The sequence below is a fragment of the Venturia canescens genome, chromosome 2 (assembly GCF_019457755.1).
Source record: "Venturia canescens isolate UGA chromosome 2, ASM1945775v1, whole genome shotgun sequence".
NCBI lineage: Eukaryota > Metazoa > Arthropoda > Insecta > Hymenoptera > Ichneumonidae > Venturia > Venturia canescens.
The window spans coordinates 3,334,354-3,357,266 of record NC_057422.1 but is presented as its reverse complement, the minus strand read 5'-3'; the positions used below and the strand labels follow the sequence as shown (position 1 = coordinate 3,357,266).

The 22,913-nt window shown below is 37.6% G+C and overlaps 2 protein-coding genes across 3 annotated transcripts; one reads left to right on the top strand and one right to left on the bottom strand.

The window, feature by feature from the left end:
• The first annotated feature begins 1,742 nt into the window (after nt 1–1,742).
• On the top strand, nt 1,743–10,051 carry LOC122406579 (uncharacterized). Of its 2 annotated transcripts, none has more exons than XM_043412113.1 (6): nt 1,743–1,953; nt 2,610–2,748; nt 6,306–6,341; nt 8,091–8,379; nt 9,051–9,237; nt 9,340–10,051. In XM_043412113.1, the coding sequence occupies exons 2-6, from the start codon at nt 2,640–2,642 to the stop codon at nt 9,370–9,372; spliced, it is 654 nt and encodes a 217-aa protein (XP_043268048.1). In that variant the 5' UTR covers nt 1,743–1,953; nt 2,610–2,639; the 3' UTR covers nt 9,373–10,051. The 2 variants fall into 2 exon arrangements, with proteins under 2 accessions (XP_043268048.1, XP_043268047.1); XM_043412112.1 differs by having other exon boundaries at nt 1,743–2,009; nt 9,340–10,050.
• A 252-nt stretch (nt 10,052–10,303) lies between these two features.
• Nucleotides 10,304–22,175, bottom strand: LOC122406580 (neuropeptide CCHamide-1-like). The gene is made up of 3 exons (XM_043412115.1): nt 21,477–22,175; nt 10,941–11,206; nt 10,304–10,800 (listed from the first exon to the last, which is right to left on the bottom strand). The coding sequence occupies exons 1-3, from the start codon at nt 21,574–21,576 to the stop codon at nt 10,747–10,749; spliced, it is 420 nt and encodes a 139-aa protein (XP_043268050.1). The 5' UTR covers nt 21,577–22,175; the 3' UTR covers nt 10,304–10,746.
• Between the last annotated feature and the right edge of the window lie 738 nt (nt 22,176–22,913).

Sequence of the window (22,913 nt, the reverse complement as noted above, 5' to 3'; positions counted from 1 at the left end):
CGTATACAGGGTGTCTCCTTAATGGTGGACGGTTGTTGGATCCAGGATGCAGGATTCCAAAGTCATTTTGATGGTAACCAGAAATCTTAGAGACTATGGAAAAAAAATTGAATTGAATATTATTAATTCAATGGCTTGAATGCTATCCGATAATTTGATGCAAAGTGAATATTTTTTTCGACCCAATATCATGTTTCGATGAGACCAAGTATCAAATCATCAGTAATAATGTAAGATCGATTATGATCACGTCTGATCATAATAGACTCTTACTACTGCGAAATCGTTCGCAAACTCAATCTCGTCACTTTGAGATTTAATTTTAGAAAAATCAATACTTTCAATTTGACGTTTAAACATTTTTTAACCTTCAATATTTAATTTCAGAGAAACCGATACTTTCGAGTTACCGTTTAAAAATTTTTTAACTTTTGAGATTTAATTTTAAAGACACGGATACTTTCAATTTAACGTTTAACATTTTTCACTTTTGAGGTTTTATATTATATAAACTGACACTTTATATTAACCGCTTAAAGGCTCGATCTCGTCACTCAATCTTAGTAATTGTTCGCCAATCGCGAAGCTTCTATGGGAAAACAATTACGCTGGTATTTACTTTTACTGTTCGAATCCTCGGAAGTTATTGCACGCATAGTCAATTGCAAAACTGTGAAACAGAAAATCCGCCCCTTCATCAGCAGCTCATTTTCCTTTTTCAAATGATTTATGTTTCCGTTTGAATCATTTCAAAACAAGCAATCTTAATAAGTTATTTATCAAAACCTTCGTGACAATGTTCGAAGAATGGCCGATGCTTTTCATTTGACATGTGATGGAAAATGCATCAATTCATATCGTTTACTCTTGCCAGAGAATGTGCCTTTGACGAGAACAAACGGTTCGAACCCCGGTTGCAGTTTCCTTGGTACAAATATACGACACAGATACATTCCAAGTGAAAGAAGATGTCAAAAAATGGACTCCAAAACTGACTCTCTTGGACAGCTTCCCTCGCAGTTTTTCCACCCCCACACAGAGCGTAGAAACGAATGAAAAGTCAAGGGACAACTGACATTTGAGAATCTCGAAATCGACGAGATGAACAATTGTGCGGAAACAGTCACTGCAATTCATTCGCGTTGTCTCGACTACTATTAAAACTTCTAATTATGCTTGAAATTAACGATATTTGACGTTCAGTTGATTCCTTTGGTCTAAGGCATCCGAGATGATTGAATTTGCCTTATCCCAAGTCATTGTACCACTGGAAATAGCTGTTGAACTTATTTTCGACATTCAACGAATTTCGAAACGAATGCGTTCAGTCACGAGCCACATCGATCCACGACGAATACACCATTCGATTTATTCTTCCAGGCAATCAAATCAAAAGTTTCGAAGAAAATAAGTTTCTCTCTAAGCAATGGTTGCGAGCTTGGAATTATTGTGTTTCCTGAAACTCCCATGTCTGACTATAGCCACAAGTAACTACTTGTGAATGTGAAATAAACGACTCTTTTGCTGTTTCGGTGGAACTAAGTTTCATTTGAAGTTTATGGGACACTGTACAAGTGTGTTGGTCCCTTTGTTTAACTTCAACGTCATATAGACACGGTCCGCCATGATTTTTAATGGCGGAGAATGCCGCGTGCGCTCAGTTTCCCCACCACCATGGCAGCGGGGCTCGCGTCTATATAAGTCTCCTGTTCGACTTCTCCGCCGCTCTCAGGTGCGTACAGGCGTCCTTAAATGTTGTTACTCGTCCAGTTGCCAGCATATTTTTCCTTCCCGAAGTCATATCCGTAGCTTGAAACTTCGTCAAAGTGTGATTCGACGTTTCTCAATCTTCCGGAAGTTTCCCCCTCATTTTCGCGGATAATCGAAAGCTTCTTCCGAACTGACAATCCGAAAAATCAAATTTAACATTTTCCAATATTCTTTCGAATCACGGTAATCACATTTGAATTCACGGAGAAGGAGCAACGCAGAATCGCCGACTCTTTACGGTACGAGTCCCGTGACGAGGTCCGCGGAACTTCGAGTGCGCGATTCGCAGTTTTTTTCACCCCTCTTTTTGGCAGTGATTTTGATGGTTTTTCGATAGTTTTTCATTCCGCTGTCAATACCGTCGATTTTTTGTTATTGATTGCCCTCCTTTTCCGGCCCGGAACGATAACGTTTCATTAAAGTCTTCGCTGTTCGTTCGTTGACATTCTGACCGTAATAATTCAACTACTTCTGGCGTAGGAAGCACACACGAACCGTTAAGGAAATAATTAGCATCTGCTGTGAGGGAAGTGGCAGGGGAGAAAAGGCACTTCCGATCCGCTCGCAATTCCACGATATTCGAACACACCTCCCATCAACGCTTGTACCAATCGAATAATTTATGTCCATTCGTAAAGCGACTCGGTGTCATTGATACGCGTGCGAAACTCCACAATTATACAAAAATAATAATAGCAAAGGATTCGATAGATCAATACGATGGAAATTTCGAAATTTTTTTAATTGCTTGCATCGGTGGGGGCGAAAATAATTAATGGCGGGGTTAACGAAGATAATCTTTAATTTCTGTGACTCACTGCAGGTTTGTCTCGTTCCAGGTTCACTAATCTTGCGAAATTGACAAAGGGATGGAGATGCACGATGGGAAAAGGACTTGCAGGTATCCCCAGAGTCTCAAAGCGATCGAAAGGCTCTTCATTGTAATACTGATCTTCTGCTTCGCTGAGTGTGCAGCAGGTAAGTAATTTCATAAAGTTTCCTTCGATTTTCATTACGTGCTCGTTGGAAGCGACATTTTTGAGAGGCGATTTTCAACTTTAGAATTTTCTTTTCTCGCTTTGAAACGGTCGTTTGGAAATTTCAATATTCAAGTTGACAAAAGTTCGTTGAAGGGAGAAAACTATTCGAAAGCTTCAAGATCTCAAGTTTCGGACCTCAAGAAGGGACAGTTTTTTGAAAAATTGAAAAAACTACCTACTTCCCTCAACCATTTTTCTGCATCGACCCATTCCAAGTTTCCTCATTAACCTTACCAAACGTATGCTATTCTCAATGGAAAATCTTCAACGATTTTCCGGAAACGAGGCCCCATTATCGCGGAACCTATTAGCAATCGAGTTCCTCGCATTTCGCCAAGACTCCGATCTTTACCGCGGTGGGAGCAAACCACCTTTTTGACTACTTTGACACCGACACAAGAAGCTTCGAGATCCGACCCTGCTCGTGTCTGTCGCGAGGTTACGATGCGTCATTTTACCTTGCCAAAAGCCCGGAGAGTAACAAACGAAAAAGTTTAGCCATTTCAAAAACTATGATAAGATTTTCATTGAGTAGCAATGGTGAATCTCCAATTGTGGGGTTGGCAAAAAATTTAAGTAGCTCCGAAGTACTTTAACCTGTGCGAGGTCCCTGCACACTGATCCTACGAAAAGAAGTTTATCTCACCAGTAGCATCCAACTCCTGAATTCGATGAATAGAAACTTGTTTTAAAATCATTTTCTCGCCCGGTTTCCAGGCATTCGTTTTCCGTTTCTTTGGAAATTACCAATGCCATGCTCATCGGCCCTTCGGAAGAATGGATGAATTTAGAAAAATATTTTTTTTAATACCCTTTTGACCTCTCGATTCATCATTGTTTTAATCAAACTGTGAAAAAAGGCTAGTGACGTGAATGTTTACACGGGGATTTTTACGTGGAAAATGATCTTTTTTTACACGAAATTTGTGCATAAAATCGATCAATTTTTCAAATGGATTGCCCGGCCAAACTAGTGGTCGATATTTCGACCAGACCCGTCTTTTAAAGGTTAAAATTTGGTATATCAGTACAATTTTTATGAACGTGCGTTTAAGGTTGATCCTCTGCGACAGCCCCAACCAAAAGTTATGTACTGTCTGCATATTAAAAGGCTTGATAATTCGTTCGGATCGTAATCAATAACTTTGTAAAGACCCTATATACGTACTCGGTGCCAGCAGATATAGTACAAATATCATTTGCTTTCGTAAAATTTATTCTAAAAGTATTTTTGATCCGACATCGTGAGTAAATTTTTTTACAGAACTATCCAGGTTACGCTTCAACACACAGAAAAGGTTGTCTATACAGACGACATTCGCTTGTTCGCTTGCAAAATATATCGTATGCAGCCTAAACCTTCGTACTTCTCGAGGCTATATCTGTCAAACTAGATGGTCAATCACCTTGATTTTTTTTCACAATATCTGTGATATCCTGCTCTAGCTCCTCCTCGTTTTTTATAAACTTCCTAATTTTAGTACTAGCGGTAGAATTAATAATGTGCCGTTTGCTTATGCATGGTCCATGTGTTACGTGTTAATTGAGTCAACTTCAATTACATATATCTCGGGTTCGGGATGGTGAAACTTGTTAAAATTTTATAGAGGTGTTGTTCATATGTTAAACAATACGTATGCCAAATTTAAATAATTTCCTAATTTAACTGTCTCGTGGAGGAACCACCTTAACGACTTGAACTTGGTAGAAGTTTTGAATCTTTTGGTCGAACAAATATGGTCCCCAGGAAGGACGATCTTGAGTATGTCAAAATGTAACCTTTTACACGCTCTTTTATGCGATTACGAAAATTTTCCGATCGTCATTAAAACGTGGGTGACAAAGTTAACAGAATGGAGCGCTGATCGATATTTTAAAATAATTAGTTTAGGTTACCGAGGGCGGAATTTCTATTTCCGTTACAAAATTTTCCGTAACAAATATAATCGACAGATTTTCCGTCAACGATCCTCGGTTGCGTGTATACAAATAAAGCACGAACCGGAAACTTCGTGAACAAGGGTTACTGGCGATTAAACATTTTCGAGACAACGCGAATAAAGCGGTGCCAGTTATTTTTGGATCGAAATTTCCAATTCAGAGGTCTTCGACCAAACTATTTTCAGGATCGATAAAACCTACGCACCATCAAGTGGAGCGAGACCAAGGAAACCGAAATCATCAAAGCCCAAATGTATAAACCTACGATGATCAAGTACTTTGAAAAAATGAAAAACAGAGAAAAATAGAGCGAAACAATGAGAAGAAAACCGAAATTTTTCAAATGAACCATTTTTTAAGCATTTTTAAAATCAATTTTAGTTGAGTCTCCTCATAGCTTTCGATCATCGAACTGCTTTGGGGAGCTTCGTCCAAACGAGCTCCCGTCTAATTACTTCACCACCAGCTTCAATTATGCGATGAATTTCATTTCAACGTTGCAGCCACTCCGAACTCTCGCTTTTCCGCTTTTTTATATATTTCCCTTTCCAAGTCTCCAGGAACACATATTTCGACTCGCTCGTCCTTTGACAGGAGATAAATAAATGAATATATTTACTCAAAGAATAAAAATGGCAAGGCAGAATGGAGACTTACGTTGCAATGAAAGCAGCGCCGTTGCGGAAGGAGCATAACGCAGCTTCTTTTATCACATATTCATCTGCATTCAAGCCCGCCTTATACTCGTCTTGTGAAAAATATGGTTCAACAAGAATGTAGACGCCATATTTCGAGATTTGAGCGCATCGTGTATCATGCCTCGTGCATGATACGAACCGGGATATGAAAATCGATTTTGCCTTGGAAGAACATCAATTCAGTTTCCCGCCCAATTTCATATTGAATTTTCACAACTTTTTGCTAATCGATTCAAATTAAGCAGGATCGTTAACGAGGAACAATTTGCCGGAACTAATGAAATAAAATTGTTTAAGAAAATACTAAAAGATGAAAGAAAAAATATTCCAATTTGTATTACGTAAAGCTCATAAACGGAGCACAAGCTCATTATTTTGGAGGAATCCAAATTTTTTTTCGAAATCCATTATTTTTTCTATTCCTGTTCGTTTCGTTTAATTGGATTTTTAATGCGATTAATTACGTGAAAATCAAGTTTTTTCCTAAATTCCTGGCACGTGGGCTTGCGGACTACGAAAGAGAGCTTTTCATTGACGCATTATTGAAACAAAGAGACGAGGATGAAGAAGTAACCGAGAAGAAAGAAAGCTCTCTCGAGCTTTTCGAGGATGCACCGACGCTCTCTACTTCCCATAGACAAAAGTGATTGAAGTAACGAGCACGATACGCTGAATGGCTGAGGGTTGCGTGGATACTCCACGAAAAAAGTGGTGCATGAAAGTGCACAAGCAGAAACACTTTGTACGCGCTAACGTCATCGGAGCCTGCTCTTTCGTTTCTCTCTTCCCCTCATTTAACAGTATTTTTCAAATTTTTATTATCCGAGAAAGACAATTTAATTTCTTTCTGTTTCAGGCTCTTGTCTGAGCTACGGTCATTCGTGCTGGGGTGGTGAGTGCATTTAATACGCTCCTCATTCATTTTCACTCTCCACTCAGACTTCGTACTCCAAAAATTCTTCGTCCAAATATTCGTCGCTCAGGATTTAATTCAAAGTTCCAACACCTTTGAATTACCAGGGCTTTTTTATAGCCAGAAACAATTACGTGGTCGAGTACTTTATTCGCAGTCTAAACAACGACGTCTGATGAGCCTGTTTAGAGAAATTACTGTTCTAATTTGAACCCGTAACACCTCCGATGGGTTTGAATGTTCAAACGAATCGTGCATGGTTCCGGGGAGGGATTTCAATCGAATCTCACAAGGGTACGTGGGAATCGGTACTTTGCATCGAATAATCTTTGGACTCGCGTCAGAGCCTACTTATTCACGGAGAGAAAATTTCACTAAAAACTACTATGGCGCCATAGAAGTAGGCTTCTATTTCGTGTAATATTTATCTCCATAAAAAACTTTTTCAAAGTAAAAAAATTACGCCAAGTATTAAAAAGCGCAACCTTGTTTATAATAATACTTATTATATTTTTCCCACTAATTATTTATTCTGTTTCTTTGCAAAAATATAATCATATCAATTTAATCAAGCCAAGTACTAGTGATGTTTGTTTTTTATTATTTTGTTTACAAATTTAGAAAAAAAAATCAAGCTTTTGAACAAAAACTTGGCGTGCATGGTTTTTTTAATTACCATTATTACGAAATTACACGATTATTCTTTTTATTAATTAATTAATAATTACGTATTACTTCCGTACTTTTACGTAAGTAATTACGTAAGTAGTAGTAATAATACGTAATTCGTAAATAAGTAATACGTAATAATTAATGAATTAATAATTATTAAGTAATTATATGTATACGAAATTATACGAAAGAAAATTACGTGCATGGTATTATTACAAATAATATTATAATTCAAATTAATTCTTACGAGCAATACATAATAATTTTTTGTGAACCGACTTGATGAAAATTGATGTGTGATATCAAAATAAATACATCGGTACACATGTATACCGGTATATTATCGTACAATCGCGAATGAAATTCTGTTATTTACCATAGTAAATTTCTAAACACTTTGGCGTATGATCGATGCTTGTGTTCGAGCTTCTCAAATTTTACTATGTTCAACTCTAAATTTCAATTGTGAAAACAGTACAAAGCATAGCAAAACGGTATAATAATTCTACTTGACGCAGTTCATCGTCGAGTCAACATAAATTTTACAACGTTTCCTTGGTAAACTATGTAGGAAAAAATAGCACAGTTTAAACCTTTGTTACAGCAAAATACGCAATTTAAAAATTTTCATTCAGAATTGACTTGGTTTTTGGTAAAAACCTCCAAAATCGGTGGTACAGAAGCCCAATACGATGGCAGCTTAGTAATTCTTACTATTTTTTTCTCTCCGTGTTCCAATGGAAACTTAGAAATTGATTAACATTAAAATCTGTGGCGGTTATAGAACAAGTAACTAATTGACGTTTCATTGGTTTCGGTTTTCGTTCGAGTTTCTCGATGTTTTCTACCGAAATACATCGTTGCGCGGTGTAACGGACGGGAAAATTAAATTAAACGTCGAAGCCAGCCACTTGAATTAACCTGGAGTACGAACAAAAGTGGAAATTCTTAAACCCCTGGAGTAGTTGAGCTCTCAATGCTTCATTTGTCATCGTTGGCCGATTTTCTCGCTCACAATTTCTGAGTTGCATCAACAGAAATAAAAATGCGTTACAGCCCACGGAAAACGGAGTTACGATGGTCCTAGAGCTTCGCAATATCGACAAATTGGCAGTCGAGAAGCCGAACGAGGAGCCATGCAGGATCTAAATGGCAAAACGACAGGGAACGGCGATCAGAATCGCTGGCTCTTCTCTCGTCTGATAACTGGGCGACTGGTGGTACCCGCAGCTGGTCCGATCCTTGGCGAACGTCTTAGCAACAGGTGGCACGAGAGACAAAGTGTTGGCCTTCTACCGGGAAGTTGGGAGACCGGTTATGGGAAAAAGACCAACGGGATTTTCAGGTATCAATCGTTGTAATGTTTTCAACTTGAATTCATTCCATTTCCTTGGCTTATGGTGATTCCGAATTTAATAGTAAAATCGAAATAACCATTTTTTTGTTATTTGATACGATAAAGCGTGAAAAATATTCTTGAAAATGGAGCATGAACCATTTTAATCACACATCGATTATCGAATATTGGATTCGACAGCGACTCTAGTTTAAAATCATTGATCTTCATCGATATGTCAAAACGCGATTGATTGAAAATCATTGATAAAGAAAAGAAGACGACGATCTGTAACGTGATATTTTAAATCATCGATCATGATTGAAGGCTCGCAAGAGGGTGTGGTCTAATCGAGTGGTGAACGCGCGAATCATTGCGAAAGTTGTCACGTCGCTTCGACAACGATCCAAACGTTGTTTCAGAGTTGAACGGAAAATAGTTAGATTTCCATTCGTACGTTTAATTTTCGGGCTTTTGGAAGGAACTCTGAATTAGTTTATCGAAGCTGGAAATTAAACTGGTTCACTTGCATCACTTTTTCTCTATCAATCATGGAGGATGTGACGCGATGAGTTGATCAAACTAAATCAATGATTCAACGCATTGTTTCAATGAAATAATTCATCCGCACGTTGCCAAAAATGCAGATCTTTTAAAAACCGTTTTTTTCATATTCGAAGAGACGGCAAAGAGGAAACTGACAACAGCATCGAAGATTGGAAGGATTCAAGAGATTCTCTCGAGTTGATAGACCAATTTGCGAAAGGGCGTGACCAATCGGCGGACCTTTTTCATGCGTCATCCCAAAACGAGTACGTCAATAATCATCCAAGTCTGACCCGGAAATTTCGTCTGTACAAAATATTGGTAAATATCAAGAGTTTTTTTGGAATTATGAAAATCAACGATCGAGCTACAGTTCGATTCTATGACGTCGACAGTAAATCACGTTTTCAAATCTCCTTTCAGGCCGACTCATTCGACGACGACGCGCTTCAATAATGAACAAAGCGGTGTAATAATTGACTAAAAATTAAGTACGAAGCGACGACAGTGCTACCCAACATTTGGTCTTTTGTTCAAGTAGAAGTAGTGCGGAAAAGCCGTCTCTGTTTTTTTTCATTTTCCTTCTCGAATGAAATATTTTTCTCAGTGAAGAAAAATCCCATTTTAGAGTTTGAGAGTCGCGTGAGAAATTTCTGAGAAACTCAATTCTTCGCACGGATGCATAAAACTTTAGAAAAATTTGATATTCAGGATAAAAGTTTAATCGAAACGCGATACGAGCTCATTTCCTTCGAGACAAAAATCGAATAGCAGAGAGAGGGGATGATAAACACGCTTTTCGTGCCCCAATTTCTGGACGAAAATCAATAAAGCAAGCAATTTTTAATTCGTCTTTGTTTTTTATGAGAAATTCTCAGGTAATTGAGTATTTTTTTGAACTTTTATCATTGTCAGAATTGGTACGATTAATTCGTACGTTTAGGGCGAAAAAAACTGTGTACCGTTCGAATCTACTAGTAATTTTCACCGTTGATACATACATCGATTGTCAATTGAAAAACTTTTCCTTTTTTGTTGTCTTCGACGATGTATAAATAGCATTAAAAAGGTTCGTTGAAAAGTGAGTAACTAGCAACGACACGAGTAAAAAAAAGCATATTTCTCAGTTGTTTTTTCAATTAATAATCCTGACCTGCATTCACATTCAGTAATCACCCGAAAAAATGGAACGAATATCACACAATCTTTTCACTGGTCGTTATCAGCTGGTATGATTTCAGCCTTGGAACGGATTCCTGATTGATAATCCCAACAACAAAAATCCTTATCAGCAAATTTGTTAAAATTCTTGCTGAATCCCACTCGTTCTCTTGACACATACATCAGTTTATAAGAAAATATGTAACGCAGTTCTGACTATAGAAAATTTCCTGGTGTGCAAAGTCTCAAGTGCTTTATTTGACAAACATTTTTATTGGTCAGAATCACAAGTACGACGACAATGGATTTCGTAAAAATTGGAATACACCAAAAACAAATAGAATAGAAAAATTTGACGTCATAAACTCATGAAAAAAACAGGGCAACAGTCCCGCTGCTTCTGCCACTTTTATCTTCGATTAATTGTCGATTGACTAGAAGTGTGAAAAGTCTCGGACCTCGAGGGTGACTGGGTTAATTGATATTATAAAAATAGACAGACATTATAACGAAACGATCGCAATGAAACGAGATTTTGTTGCTTTTGCAAAAAAATCACGAAACAAGGCGCTTCTTTTAAGGTTCATTCAAGTTGTTTCTCGTGCGTTCATCTAAATCCGATTTCCCTTCAAGTTCTCGAGGAAGTTTGTAACGTCGGTGCATCCGTTATTATTCATCGTTTGGCGAGCGAGCAGGGTTGTAGGGACGACGATTCGGGACGATCTGAAACAGGAACATCGTCGTCGTTAAAAATTGTTCGAAAATAAATTGAAATTACAGCGAGTCGGGAAAGAAGGTCGAAAAAATGGCGATCATCGGGGTTTCAACGATGATAAAAAAAGGTCATTTCTCAAATGCTTTACCAATTTCCGGAGAAGGAGAGAAGAGTCCCAGTCATCTCGGGAACGTCGTGACGATCCAACAGGGCAATTTGGACATTTTATGAAATCTTGTAATTGTTGAATTTCGTTGCTACTCAGATACACTAGCTCATCGACGCCCGAGTGCTGAGCTATTTCGTCAGGGCTTGCGACGTCGATCTCAACTTCCGTCGATCGCGGGAACTCGTCACCGGACGATCTTTTGCCATGGCCACCATAGCAGGAGTGTCCGTACGCCGAGCAGCCGCCTTCGAAACATAAATAAAAATGAAGAAGGGGAGATTACTCGATTTGAGGTAAAACGGAGTGTCAATTAATCAATCAGTTTGCTCGTGCTTCGGACGCCCATTCAGCGAGGAGGCCTTCGTCACTTTTCCCATCTCGTTTTTTTCTATCTTTACTGCAATTTTCGCTACGTGATTTCATTCAATTTCAATCGGTTTGCAGAATCGAACGAGTTGTGCAAAAAAACGAGGTAATATCGTTACTCGGTTTATGCTCAGGAAAACGTTCATCGGAGCTAGAAAATCTGAAAAATCTACCTCATCTCAAAATATCAAACGTTTTTTTTTGCATTGCTCTATGAATTATGAATTTTTCACCAAGAGATTCGCCGTGTGCACCGACAAAATGCCAATTAAGGCGAATCGTGCGTTCAACCAACATGTCCCCGTCCGACAAATACCCTTAACGCGATTCCCATTTCATGCTCAAACTGAATAATTTTAACCATCAACGTGTCCTTCGACTCGCTCGACGTAATTATCGGACTGACTGATCAAACGTTCTTCTCATCAGCCATGACAATATTATTTTTTAAAAAATCATGCTTCCCAAGAAAATATTTATTTATGTGAAAAGTTCATTGTTGATAGCCGTTCGAAAAAACGGTACGTCGGTCAACGAGCTTCGGTCACAGTGAAGATGAATTCACTTCGTATTTATTGAAACAAATTGATGCTTGTGCAAGCAAAATCATTGGAAATATTGAGACGAAGATCGATTATTATTAGTAAAACAAAAAATGAGACGAGAATCGATTGTTATTGGTAAAACGAAATAACAAGAGCGCAGGAATATTCTGAACGAGCCTGAAACACATTTAATGCGTTCTTAATGTTCACGTTTATAAATTAAAGCGAGTGTTATCCTGGTGACATGACGCAGGCATTACAGAATGGAGATTTGTGGTGACGTTCACTCCATACGTTTTGATTGGCTGTGTCCTACAACGGATAGCGGACACTGACATGTGTACGACAATTAATATTCCCGTGGCTGAACTGGCGAGACCCTGTATTTATTAGCTGCAAATAATGTAATGCTGCTTTTCAAGGGAAAAGCGTTGTTCCGCGATCGACGGGAGGATTTTGTGCTGTTTACACGTTCTAATAATATCAACCTTGACAACTAAATGATGGAATTTTTGTCCGCCAATTGTACTAATAAGCCGTTATGCAAATGCACTCAATTCTACTGTTCTTAACGTTATTTATAAATGTGTAATTCCGAGAAGTTTGAACGACGTTTTCCTCTATTTGTAGAAGGAAGTCAGACTCGATCGAATCCTGTGTCGTTGGCTTTATTGCATGCGTTGCTTTGTGATCCAAACAAGCTACTGAACGTTTTTGCTCTTTTCATGATCGAAGAAACGATTAATATTTATTCTCGGAATTATTAAAATTGTGTGTAATTAATTTGTTGTCAATTTTTATCATATTTTTGATCAATTTTTAATATAATGATAGCGGTTAAAATACTTTTGTTGTTAAATCGTCAAGCAAAATGTAACAGCCATTTTCTATTTGCATGCGTATGCATATCTATATTTTAGATCCGCTGGCTCGTGGTGTTGTCAAACCTTCCACCGTTTGTGTCGTTATTACTCGTTAACCTCAAATAAGTCTTCTTCTTCCATTCCCAAGTGATTTGCACCGGTAACAAGGCTTTCTCGAGACGTCATTGATATCTAAAAACATTATATTTTCTTATTCTCGTTTTTGACTCTCTAAAGTTGGGGAGATCCTATTTGATTAAATCCAAATGTTCGCACAGGAGGTGTGCCTGCCATAAGAGCCTGTGGATAACCCTTAAAAAAATGTGAATGTAAATTTTTATGATAATCCCGAGAATAGATGCACGCTGTATATTTCGAGCATATTTCCAAATGTCAATTCTTAAAGTTTGGAATTTTCAGTTTCCATTAGATTCGCGTGAACTTCCTTAAGCATTGAAAAGTTTGACATGGACGTAAAAAAATGAAAAGTGATAATTCTCTCGAAATGCACACTCGACGATTGAATATTTTTCAAACTGTCACAGTTCAAAAACGTATGGAAAAACATTCGAACGTCAACGACTTCAGCTGTCATTATTACGCTCCTTCGTCGTGATTTCATTCATTATTTTCGTCCTCGAATATACAACAGTTGTGACGCAATATTGAAGAACTTTTGGCCCGGGATTCGCGATGAACAAATATACGCGACGAGAGATCGAGTTGATACTACGGCGCTGTCGTTAACTCAATATTCGAGAACTGCGGTTGTGAGAGAAAACAAGCAAAACAGAATGGACTCAGTGTCGAAGCTCCAAGTGCTCCGGGATTACGGAGACACTGGCCAAATGGTATTTCCGACTTGTTGAAATATCAATTAGAAGGGATATTTCGAGCCATGACTTCCGACTGAATCGTTGACAAAGTATGAATGAACGAACCCGTGTCGAGCGATAAGGTGTCAGAAAACAATGAATTCAACGAACAAGTCACCAATATTGCACGGTTTTTATTGCGAAAAATATTTTTTTTAGCGAGGACCAAAATTTCCAATGTTTCGGGTCGAATTTTCCTACCTGAAAACATCGTGACATTTCGATCGAAAAAAATGCATTTTTCTCCTTGAATTCTGCATGAATCTCCGATAATTTCTTATTTCCGTTAGTAAATCGAAGCCCTCGTACATCATTTATTTTTATAATGTCGAGACCGAAAAGGTGTGACGGAGATGAAAAACAAAAAAATATGAGTGGATTTGTGACACGTGAACGAGGATTGGTCATTCGGGAAACTTCCGGTTTTTGAATGAGCGAACCGAACGTACTAGCGTGCTTCGCTATCGTCTGTACTGTATTAAAAGAAATGAGAATAAAAGGCGTAAGGAATGCAGGTAAAGTCGAGCGAACTTCTGTTGGAATAGAAATTTTCGTCCCGAGAAGATTCCGGTCAGTTAAGCACGTTACGTGGGAGCATTCGTTGGTTGAAAGTATCGGAAAAATATCAGGAATCTATGTCCCAAATATGTGTCGAATGCGAGTCTACTTTGCAAATCGTATGCGAGTTTCTTGAACGCTGTTGCTCAAAATTGCTCAATGATACTGTATAGTTTGCGAATGAATGTCGAAAAATACTCGAAAATCCGATCAAGTTCTTCAAAGACGCCTGGAAGATAAAAACGCATCGGAATTCGAAAAACTTGCGTTTCCGAGTCAAACAGCTCAGCACGAAACACGATCGTCGAACGCACAAGACTCTCATGCGCGAATGCGAAAGAAAAAATCGTTGCGAATGAGATAAACATTTCTGCAATTTTTGAAAAAATTCGAGCAAAATTTCCCAATATTTTTCTCAGATTTACGCACGTGTATCCGCAGGTATAGTCAGATCCTGAGAAAAAGTCCTAGGAACGATCTTTTTCGAAGACTTTATTGAATAAATTCAAACGAAACGAAACATTAATAAATATCAATATGCTCTGGAAGCTAAGATTGGTTTCCACTAAAGGTAATCAAATCGGTCGAGCTCAGATTATTCGTATTTTTTATAGATACACAAAAGTCACGTACTTCATCGTGAACCTGACTACGGGTTTTGGGCACGTGTGAGTTTCATCACGTACCAAAACAATTCATCGAATTTGTGTTCTCTGTGAGTATTATCAATCGTTTGAACAAAGGAACACACCACGAAGGCGTGGAAAACGAGTGAAAAGAACGACTCCCACGCACTTACACAGCACACTGCGAACGCGAAATGAAAAATTTTCTTTCTTACTATTGAATTTCGAAATGTGCTGTGGAATATCGCACCAGAGCAAATATCTCTGGGTAATCCAATTTTCATACGAATTTACTCGGATTCACGAAATACTGCAGTGCTCGTACACGGCTGGACTCATTGGGTGCATGTCAAAGAGCATGAATACTCTCAAACGATAGAAGAGTCACAAAATGGGCATAAAATGTTGTTCCTTTTGGTAAAAGATATCTAAATTTTTGTGACTTTTTTTTCATCGTCCTGCGTTTTTATTCAAAGTTTAAAGTATTCTGGGAAAAGAAGTACGAACATGAGAATAGAAAAATAATTGAAATCGTATGCAACATCCAGAAAGAAAAAAAACGTTTTTGTGTCGTGACTTCTTCCCCAGGATCTTCAATACCTTCGATTGTTCCAAGGACTGCCTTCGTGGAGCTGGCAAATTCGAAGGATTAATTCTCTCGAATGAAGATCTTGAAGAGTAGAGTACAAAAATCATTGTCTCAGGGGAAGCAATCCCCCATCTCATGTGTTTTCAAATAAATGTTTGTACCCAAGCAACGTCCGTAGTGCGAGGAAGATGGAAATGGAGAGAGAAAAAAGGCGAGGGGCAAGGCGAGAGCAGGAACGAAACAAAAAACAGGGGAAGGGAGGAAAGAATCTTTTTCACCCCTTAACGCCTCGTTGTCATTGCTCCGGGTCAAAGCAACACGAAAAATTGCATCGATGACGTCCCTCAAACATCCACGGACTTCGTACCTTTGCGTCAGCTACAAATTATTGTGAAACTGTTCAAAGACCAACGAGAATTCGAAAGTTGTCGAGTCACCTGATTCTTTCGATGAAATTTGTAAGTTGGTTGCCAACGCTAAAATGTTGATGAAAGTCAAAGCATTGTGAAGTCAAAAATTAGCGCTCGTTCCGCTCGACCGAGTTGCATCAATTCGTTCAATTTTTCTGGGATTTTCGTTACATTGGATTCCGCGTTGAGAAAGTATTTTTTGTGTCATTTTTATTCCAACTTCATTCATAGTTTTGCAGCAACGCCATTGACAGTCATGTGGAGAATATTCCGATTTCGATAGTCCTGGTTCAAAAACAACTTCGTCCCTCGACGTGACGCACGTCAACAGTGCTACAGAGTTTTGAGGTTTGCAGAGCGATAACATTGTTCCCGATATTACCAATTGGACTCTGTGATGAAAACAATATCGGAACGGAGTTGGACCAACAGATACGCTCTCGTAAGGGTGCCGCGTTATTTGTACCGAACGCTTACTGTTCAACGGTTTTCTATTTCCGTGTTCTTTAATTGAATATCAAAGCGTAGTTAACGCTCTGTATGACCACGTGTATGACACACCGACGTAAAACAAGAGTGCGGTTACCGGGGAGCAGCGTGGAAGACAAATGAGCCACGGACCATTCAGCGACTACAGTTCCAACGCTTCGTCGATGTCCGTATAGTTTTGCACGTGAAATATCAACAGAAACGAAAACGATTCAACGGTATTGATATTGCGCAATTTCCGTTCAAGTTCGATTTTCGATGGGAGAAACTGCATTTTGGTTTGAGACCTGATTCGAATTATTTAAGAATAATTTTTCGCTGTTTTATCAGTATTTAAGGGAGATCATGCCCGTAGGATCGTATTTTATGGGTGTCTAAATTCAATCGATTTTTACTTACTGATTACTCTAAATTAATGTCAGAGTTATTAATTCGAAATTGTAAATAAATTTTTACAACCTATTTTTTGGCGAATGAAATTACAAGCCATTAGTTAAAGGAGGATCCATCACTGAACCCAAAATTTCACTCGTCCCTGACGAAAATAATAGTTTTTTGTGTAAAAAATCGCTTTAGAGAGCTTAAAGGAGAAACACAAAGGAATCAAGAAAAAAGCGTTAATAAAAAGACAGAAGGCTGTGACAGGAATGGGCCAAGCCAAGAAGAAACAGAATGCCGAAATAAGCAAATGTGAGGTTGCGAGTGCTCATTTTACAAATTTCGTTCAATCTTTAAGCTAATAAATCTTTATTACTAGTAAGATAATCCTGTCGAATTTTTTCCCAAACCTTCATAATATATTTCATTGTTATTGTGTACTTTTTCATAAACTTCGTATGAAGCGTTCATTCGTTACATGGAAAGATAAACGATTTTTTACGCATAGTCCTGTGTATTTTTCTTCTTATTTAAACACGTTTATCTCAATGATCAATAAGACGAAGTCTTAAAAATTTGATATGCGTGTCAGTCGACTGCCCATTTAAACTCTGTGTAAATTTGTAAACTTTCTTAAGAAAATCGTTTCGTGCATGAACTGCCTTAATTCGATGCCCGGTACGAGCGTACGAAAACCTTGTGAAACTGATTTCGACTAGTACAACGGACAAGAATGAAATTTGAAAAATTTTTGACAGCGTCATAAATTCTTTCAAAATTCTTTCTCTGAGAATTAAAAATAAAGTTATTCATACTTCTCCGTCACGTAATCAATTTTTCTTGTACTTTCATAGCGTAAATTCAATTAATTTGCTGCCGGTACTCTGGAAACGAACCGTGTCTTTTTCACTCTATTGAAGAAAAAAAATCTAATGTCCTTTGCATTCTGTTTACGAATTAATCCTTAAAATTGTCCTCCGAACTACTCGCAAATACAAGAATCTCTTTCATACTCCGATGAAAAAAAAAAATCATTTGATTTTTCGATATCGATGTCACTGGAGCGCTCCGATGTTTTACAATAATATTAACGCAAAGTCACTTTTTCCTCATCACTCAGAAATCCCATTGAAACACGAAAATGCGTGGCCATGAATTACTTTCTGCAAGTTCATTCTGCACTCTTACCTTTTTTCTACTTTTTCTGCTTAAACGATTAATAACATTCAGCTCGTCTGTGAGCCTTTCTTACACCAATTTACGAAATAATCGCAGCGTTAGTTCGATCAGTGACGTCAAATAGGACACGAGAAATCAAAAGCTGGCAGGAACAATCTACCAAAAAAAATCCAATCTTTCAGATCACTGACTCGTGTGTCTCCATTCGAATAACTGATTGATTTTCACTGCCACGAAACCGTGAAAGTCATCGAGGTACAGATCCTGCGGGCGTGAACTTTAAGGATTCAAAGGACGCCAAAAAATGGAGGACCCCGAATTTCGAAAACTGTCAAAATGATCGTACTCCAATTCTTTTTGAATACTTATTCAGTGAAACGTGGCTATTTTTTTTCGATTCGACGTTTGACGTGTACGAGTTCTGGAAAATTGTTTCTTTGTCGATGGAAAAAGAGTCGACAATCGAAACTCTTCGTTGTTCATCTGCCTTATGCACTGAACAAAATCTTTGTGTGCAAACGAAATGATAGTAGCCAAAATTTCCATTCAAATAATTTTTTTTTAATTTCTTTGAGTCCCCTTAAGATTTTCGAACCCTAAAAAAGTGAATTCTGAATTCATTTAATAATTCCCTCATTCATATAATCTCCATGAATTTAAATCCGTTTCTAGCTATTTTTTTTTTTTTATATTTTTTAAATTCACGATGAGAATTCCGAAAGAGAATCAGAATCTATCATTCCAAAATATATCACATAAAAATTCAGGAATTATCGCTATCCCATCACCTGCGACTTTTTTGACTGGATACAATCTTGTCTATTACCACGTTTCGTTATCTCAATTACTCTCTAAACACTCCTTTCTTTTGAGACTCGAGGAGACTCGAGGAGTGAGTAAGTATTGCGGCGAATTTAAGGCCCAACAAAATTCATCAATTCTTCAACTGAATAATTAATAGCTCCTCAGATGCTATTGACATAGTTGGCACGGCACTGCCTACTACGTCAGTGTAACGATCACTGCCTGACATAAATAATCGTCAAGTTTGCTATTTGAACATCAAATAACGATATTAAATAGCAAAGATTATCTACGTCACGTGGAACATCTGGTCTGCCAATGACACGGGCATGTACGAAAGCGCTGAAAACCCACGAATGAGATAAAAGAAAAATAGATGAAAAAAATTGAAAGTATTGTTTTGGCTAAAAGTCGCTTCTGATGTACGTTATCACGTACGTTTACGTTCACCGTTAGAAAAACACGTGCAGCAAACACGAGAAGAAAAAAAAATTTCGTGTGGCAAATGATACGCGTGTAGGAATAGGGTATTACACCTTTTTTTGAAAACTGTTTTAAAATAATCCTGTGATCGTAATAAACCAGGAGAATTTTTATTTCAATTTTATAAGACCGAAAACTGTCTTGAAAACTATTTTTTATTTATAATTTTCAATTTTTGCGCGGAAACGCTAGCCGCCATGTTTTTTCGGTTTGTGACGTCACTCCGTTAGTAAACAATACAATTGCGAAAGACCAAGTAATAAGATTTGTAAAAATAATGAGTTATAGCGGTATATCATTGGTGTCTCGTGCCTGAATGCAATAATACAAGTGTAAAAATGCGACAAAAATTGTGGATTCATTGTCACCATCAACATATTTATCATTGGTAGATTTGTACTATCTGCTTTCACAAAACCGTTTTCCATAATGCGATTTTAATCAAATGAATGATAAAAGTCCACAAACGTGCATAATAACTTGTAATATTTCAAAATAACACAGAGCGCACAATAAGAATCTAGATTGTTTACTATCGGAGTGACGTCACGTTGGAATCCAATATGGCGGATGGCGTTTTCGACATTTAGAAAAACAGTTGAAAAAAGACGATTTTAAAAATTGAATTATTAAATTTACATTGCATTTTTATAAATAAATATTGACGTTTCTCGTTTACTTTTTACGAAATCGAAATGCTGACTTCTACCAAATTAATGTCTTTTGAGCCTTCATTTGCCGAAGCTTCGACTCTCGGAGATCCTGAAAACCCTAGACCAAGATTCTGGAGATTCTTACCCTCAGGACAAAACCTCACTGCAGAGTTCGCAGACTCCAACCACTCGAATCGCCCAGGAATAATGTGGCAGAATATACACAAACTCGGCTGCTCAAGAGCAATTGAGAAAATAAAGGATCAATTGTGTGCAGCTCAAAGCAAAAGATTACTTGCCCCCGGGCTTTGTGTCTATCAGCTGCTGGCGCAACGGCAGAAATCTTCCGATCAATTTAAAACTTCCAAGAAACAGCTTTAAAAAATACAAGTTTCGTAAACGAGCCCCTTCAAATCCACAAAAATCGATTTTCAAAAAATCCTGAGTGTCTGGGTCTTTGATCGAAATGGACGTTAATTCTCATCCAGACTAATTCTGAACTCCAAAAAAGAGTGTTTTGATGAATAAATGTTAACTTGACTAAATCACGAAAAAGCCTCAATTATTCCGAGCATTTTTTTTTAGAATATCAAAAAACTTTGATCACCAATTGCAGAAGCATGACATTTTTAAGAATTCGCAGTTTTTCCTCACTTCAATTCTGAACAGCTTTTTGTGGTTATAAATAAGGATGCTTCGTTTGACTCTCCAGTACTTTTTGCTTCCTCATCGAGGAAGCTTTGTGACTATGAAATTTTTTTTTTTTCCAGTTTTCAATGTCAATGTGCTCAAAATGTTCCAAAACATCGAAAAATCATATCTAGAAAAAATGTCCGGATGTGTGTGTTTGTGCGTGTGTGTCATGGCACTGCAAAATTCAAACGCTTATAACTCGGAAACAGTTTGAGATTCAGGGCTACCGTTTTGCACAGATGTTAATCTATACAAGCTCTTCATTCTCTGATAATTTTGTCAGAATTTTTAAAAAATTACGAATCTGACAACGTTTTGAAATTTTCATAAAAAGGGTGTCGACGCTCTAACTTCCGAAAATTTTAAGATTTATTAATGATTTTTTTTTTATAAATAGACCATCATAATAGGAAGGTTGGTATTGAATTTGGGGAATATCGGTTGAGTGGTTTAAATTTTATGACATTTTGAATTTTACGATAATATGAGTTTTTCAAAAAATCGTCCAACCGCTTCAATTTTTGGAAATTTGTAAGATATTGTGTATAAGTCTGCACTTCCTCTATACTTTCCAACACAGTTGTCTGAATTATTTAATTTCAATGTAAATAGAAAAACGATGAAAATTGAAAGTTGCAAACTGTTTTTTCTGATGGCTCCTCATTTAGTTTTTTAATGAATTTAAACAAAGAGATAAATTAAAGTTCGTAAAAGAAGATAGGAAAATACATTATTTCCTTGTATACAAAAAAAATTCTGCAAATTAAAATTTGCAAATTGCTTCCTCAAAATGGTCAAGATGCACGATGCTCAAAGCTTCCTCTATGAGGAAGCCAAAATGAAAAATATAGCACCTCATAGAGTAAGCTTTGAGCATCGTGCATCTTGACCATTTTGAGAAAGCAATTTGCAAATTTTAATTTGCAGCATTTTTTCATATTTTTTTTCATGTACGACAAGAACTAACAATAAGTATAATTAGTGGAAAAAGTAAATCGACTTACGTGTAGCTAAAGCCTCGACGCTGAAAGATACGACGAGTAGCAGAGAAAAGGTCAGGATCGTGAGACCGGAAGTGATGCTGTTAAGGGCGCCGATCTTCATCGTCGCAGAGTTTTTCGCAAGAAAAGTGGAGTCAGTGGTTTCGATTTTGATCTCCTCTTATATTTTTATCCTCAATTTTAATTTTTTCGGTGCTTCCTCACTGTGGGGTACTTTACGATCCGTGCTCTTGTTCTCGAAGAAGGCAACCGAATGCAGAAGCCGATGTTACCACGACGAGCAGGTGTTTTCGAATGAACGATATTTGGCGATGCGCGGATGTAGCTTTCACGGGTGCGGCGCGCTCAGTGGTGGATGGTACAAATGATAACTAAGCGCTCTGTACAGGTAGCGAAAGACTCTCAACAGGGGTTGATTCTGCGCTCGCTCCAACTTCAGCAATCTTTTTTATTCAACGTTTCATTTAACCTGGAGGTGGTGGAAGTCTTCGGAGTGGTGGTTCCCTGATGTTTTTCAGCTTCAACCGACGCCCGCATTTCACTTTTTTCGAGCGGTACTCGCTCGACATTTAAACCGTTATCGGTTGATTGTCATCATTGGAAAGTGAACAAAAACGTTTTTATCTCTTTGGAGGTTTTTGAAATTTTAGTAAACTCTGAAGCATTCATGCATTTCCGCGGTGTTCATTGATTAGATAAGTTCGTAAATACGATCTCATTGATACGCTTCTGTGTCGAAACTTTTCTGAATTTTATTGTTTTTTAAATATTAATAATATTAATAATTACTAATAATATTATTTTAATATTTTAATAAATTAATATTGAGGTCTTACATACGTCCAGCAGTACCTAAAACGCGCCTAAAGAAAAACTGTTTTTAGAAGGGATAGAAATAGAAATTAATAATAGTATATTACACACCTAGGGAGGGAAAGTAGACTACTTCAAACCGCGGGTAGAATTGACAAGCGCGCAGTTTGAGGTGGTCTAATTTCACTCCCGTGGAGTGTATACTATTTTTCACCACACATGCACCGAAAATCCAACCTTCTGATTTCGGAAAGTTGAACTTTCGGCGCATGTGTAGTGAAAAAGTCATTTTTACTTTCAATTGATTTCAATTATTTTCAATTGATTGAAGGGCTCAGGGATTTCCAGGGACGTTAAGGAAGTTGAGGCCGTACAGTCATTTTTACCCAAAAATTATGACCTGTACCTTTTAAATGTTAGGCCAACTTACAGTCTGGCAATGTTGCATACACTTTAAAGAAGAGCCGGGGAAAAAAAGACAAAAAACTGGTGAAGGCTCAGTCGAAAACACGAATGGTGACGATTCTAGCCTCAAAAAACTTCACGGGAAACACATTATTATTAATATAATCTCAGCAAATCTCCTAATAAATCTTAAAAAAATGGACATTATCCAGCAAGCCTTGC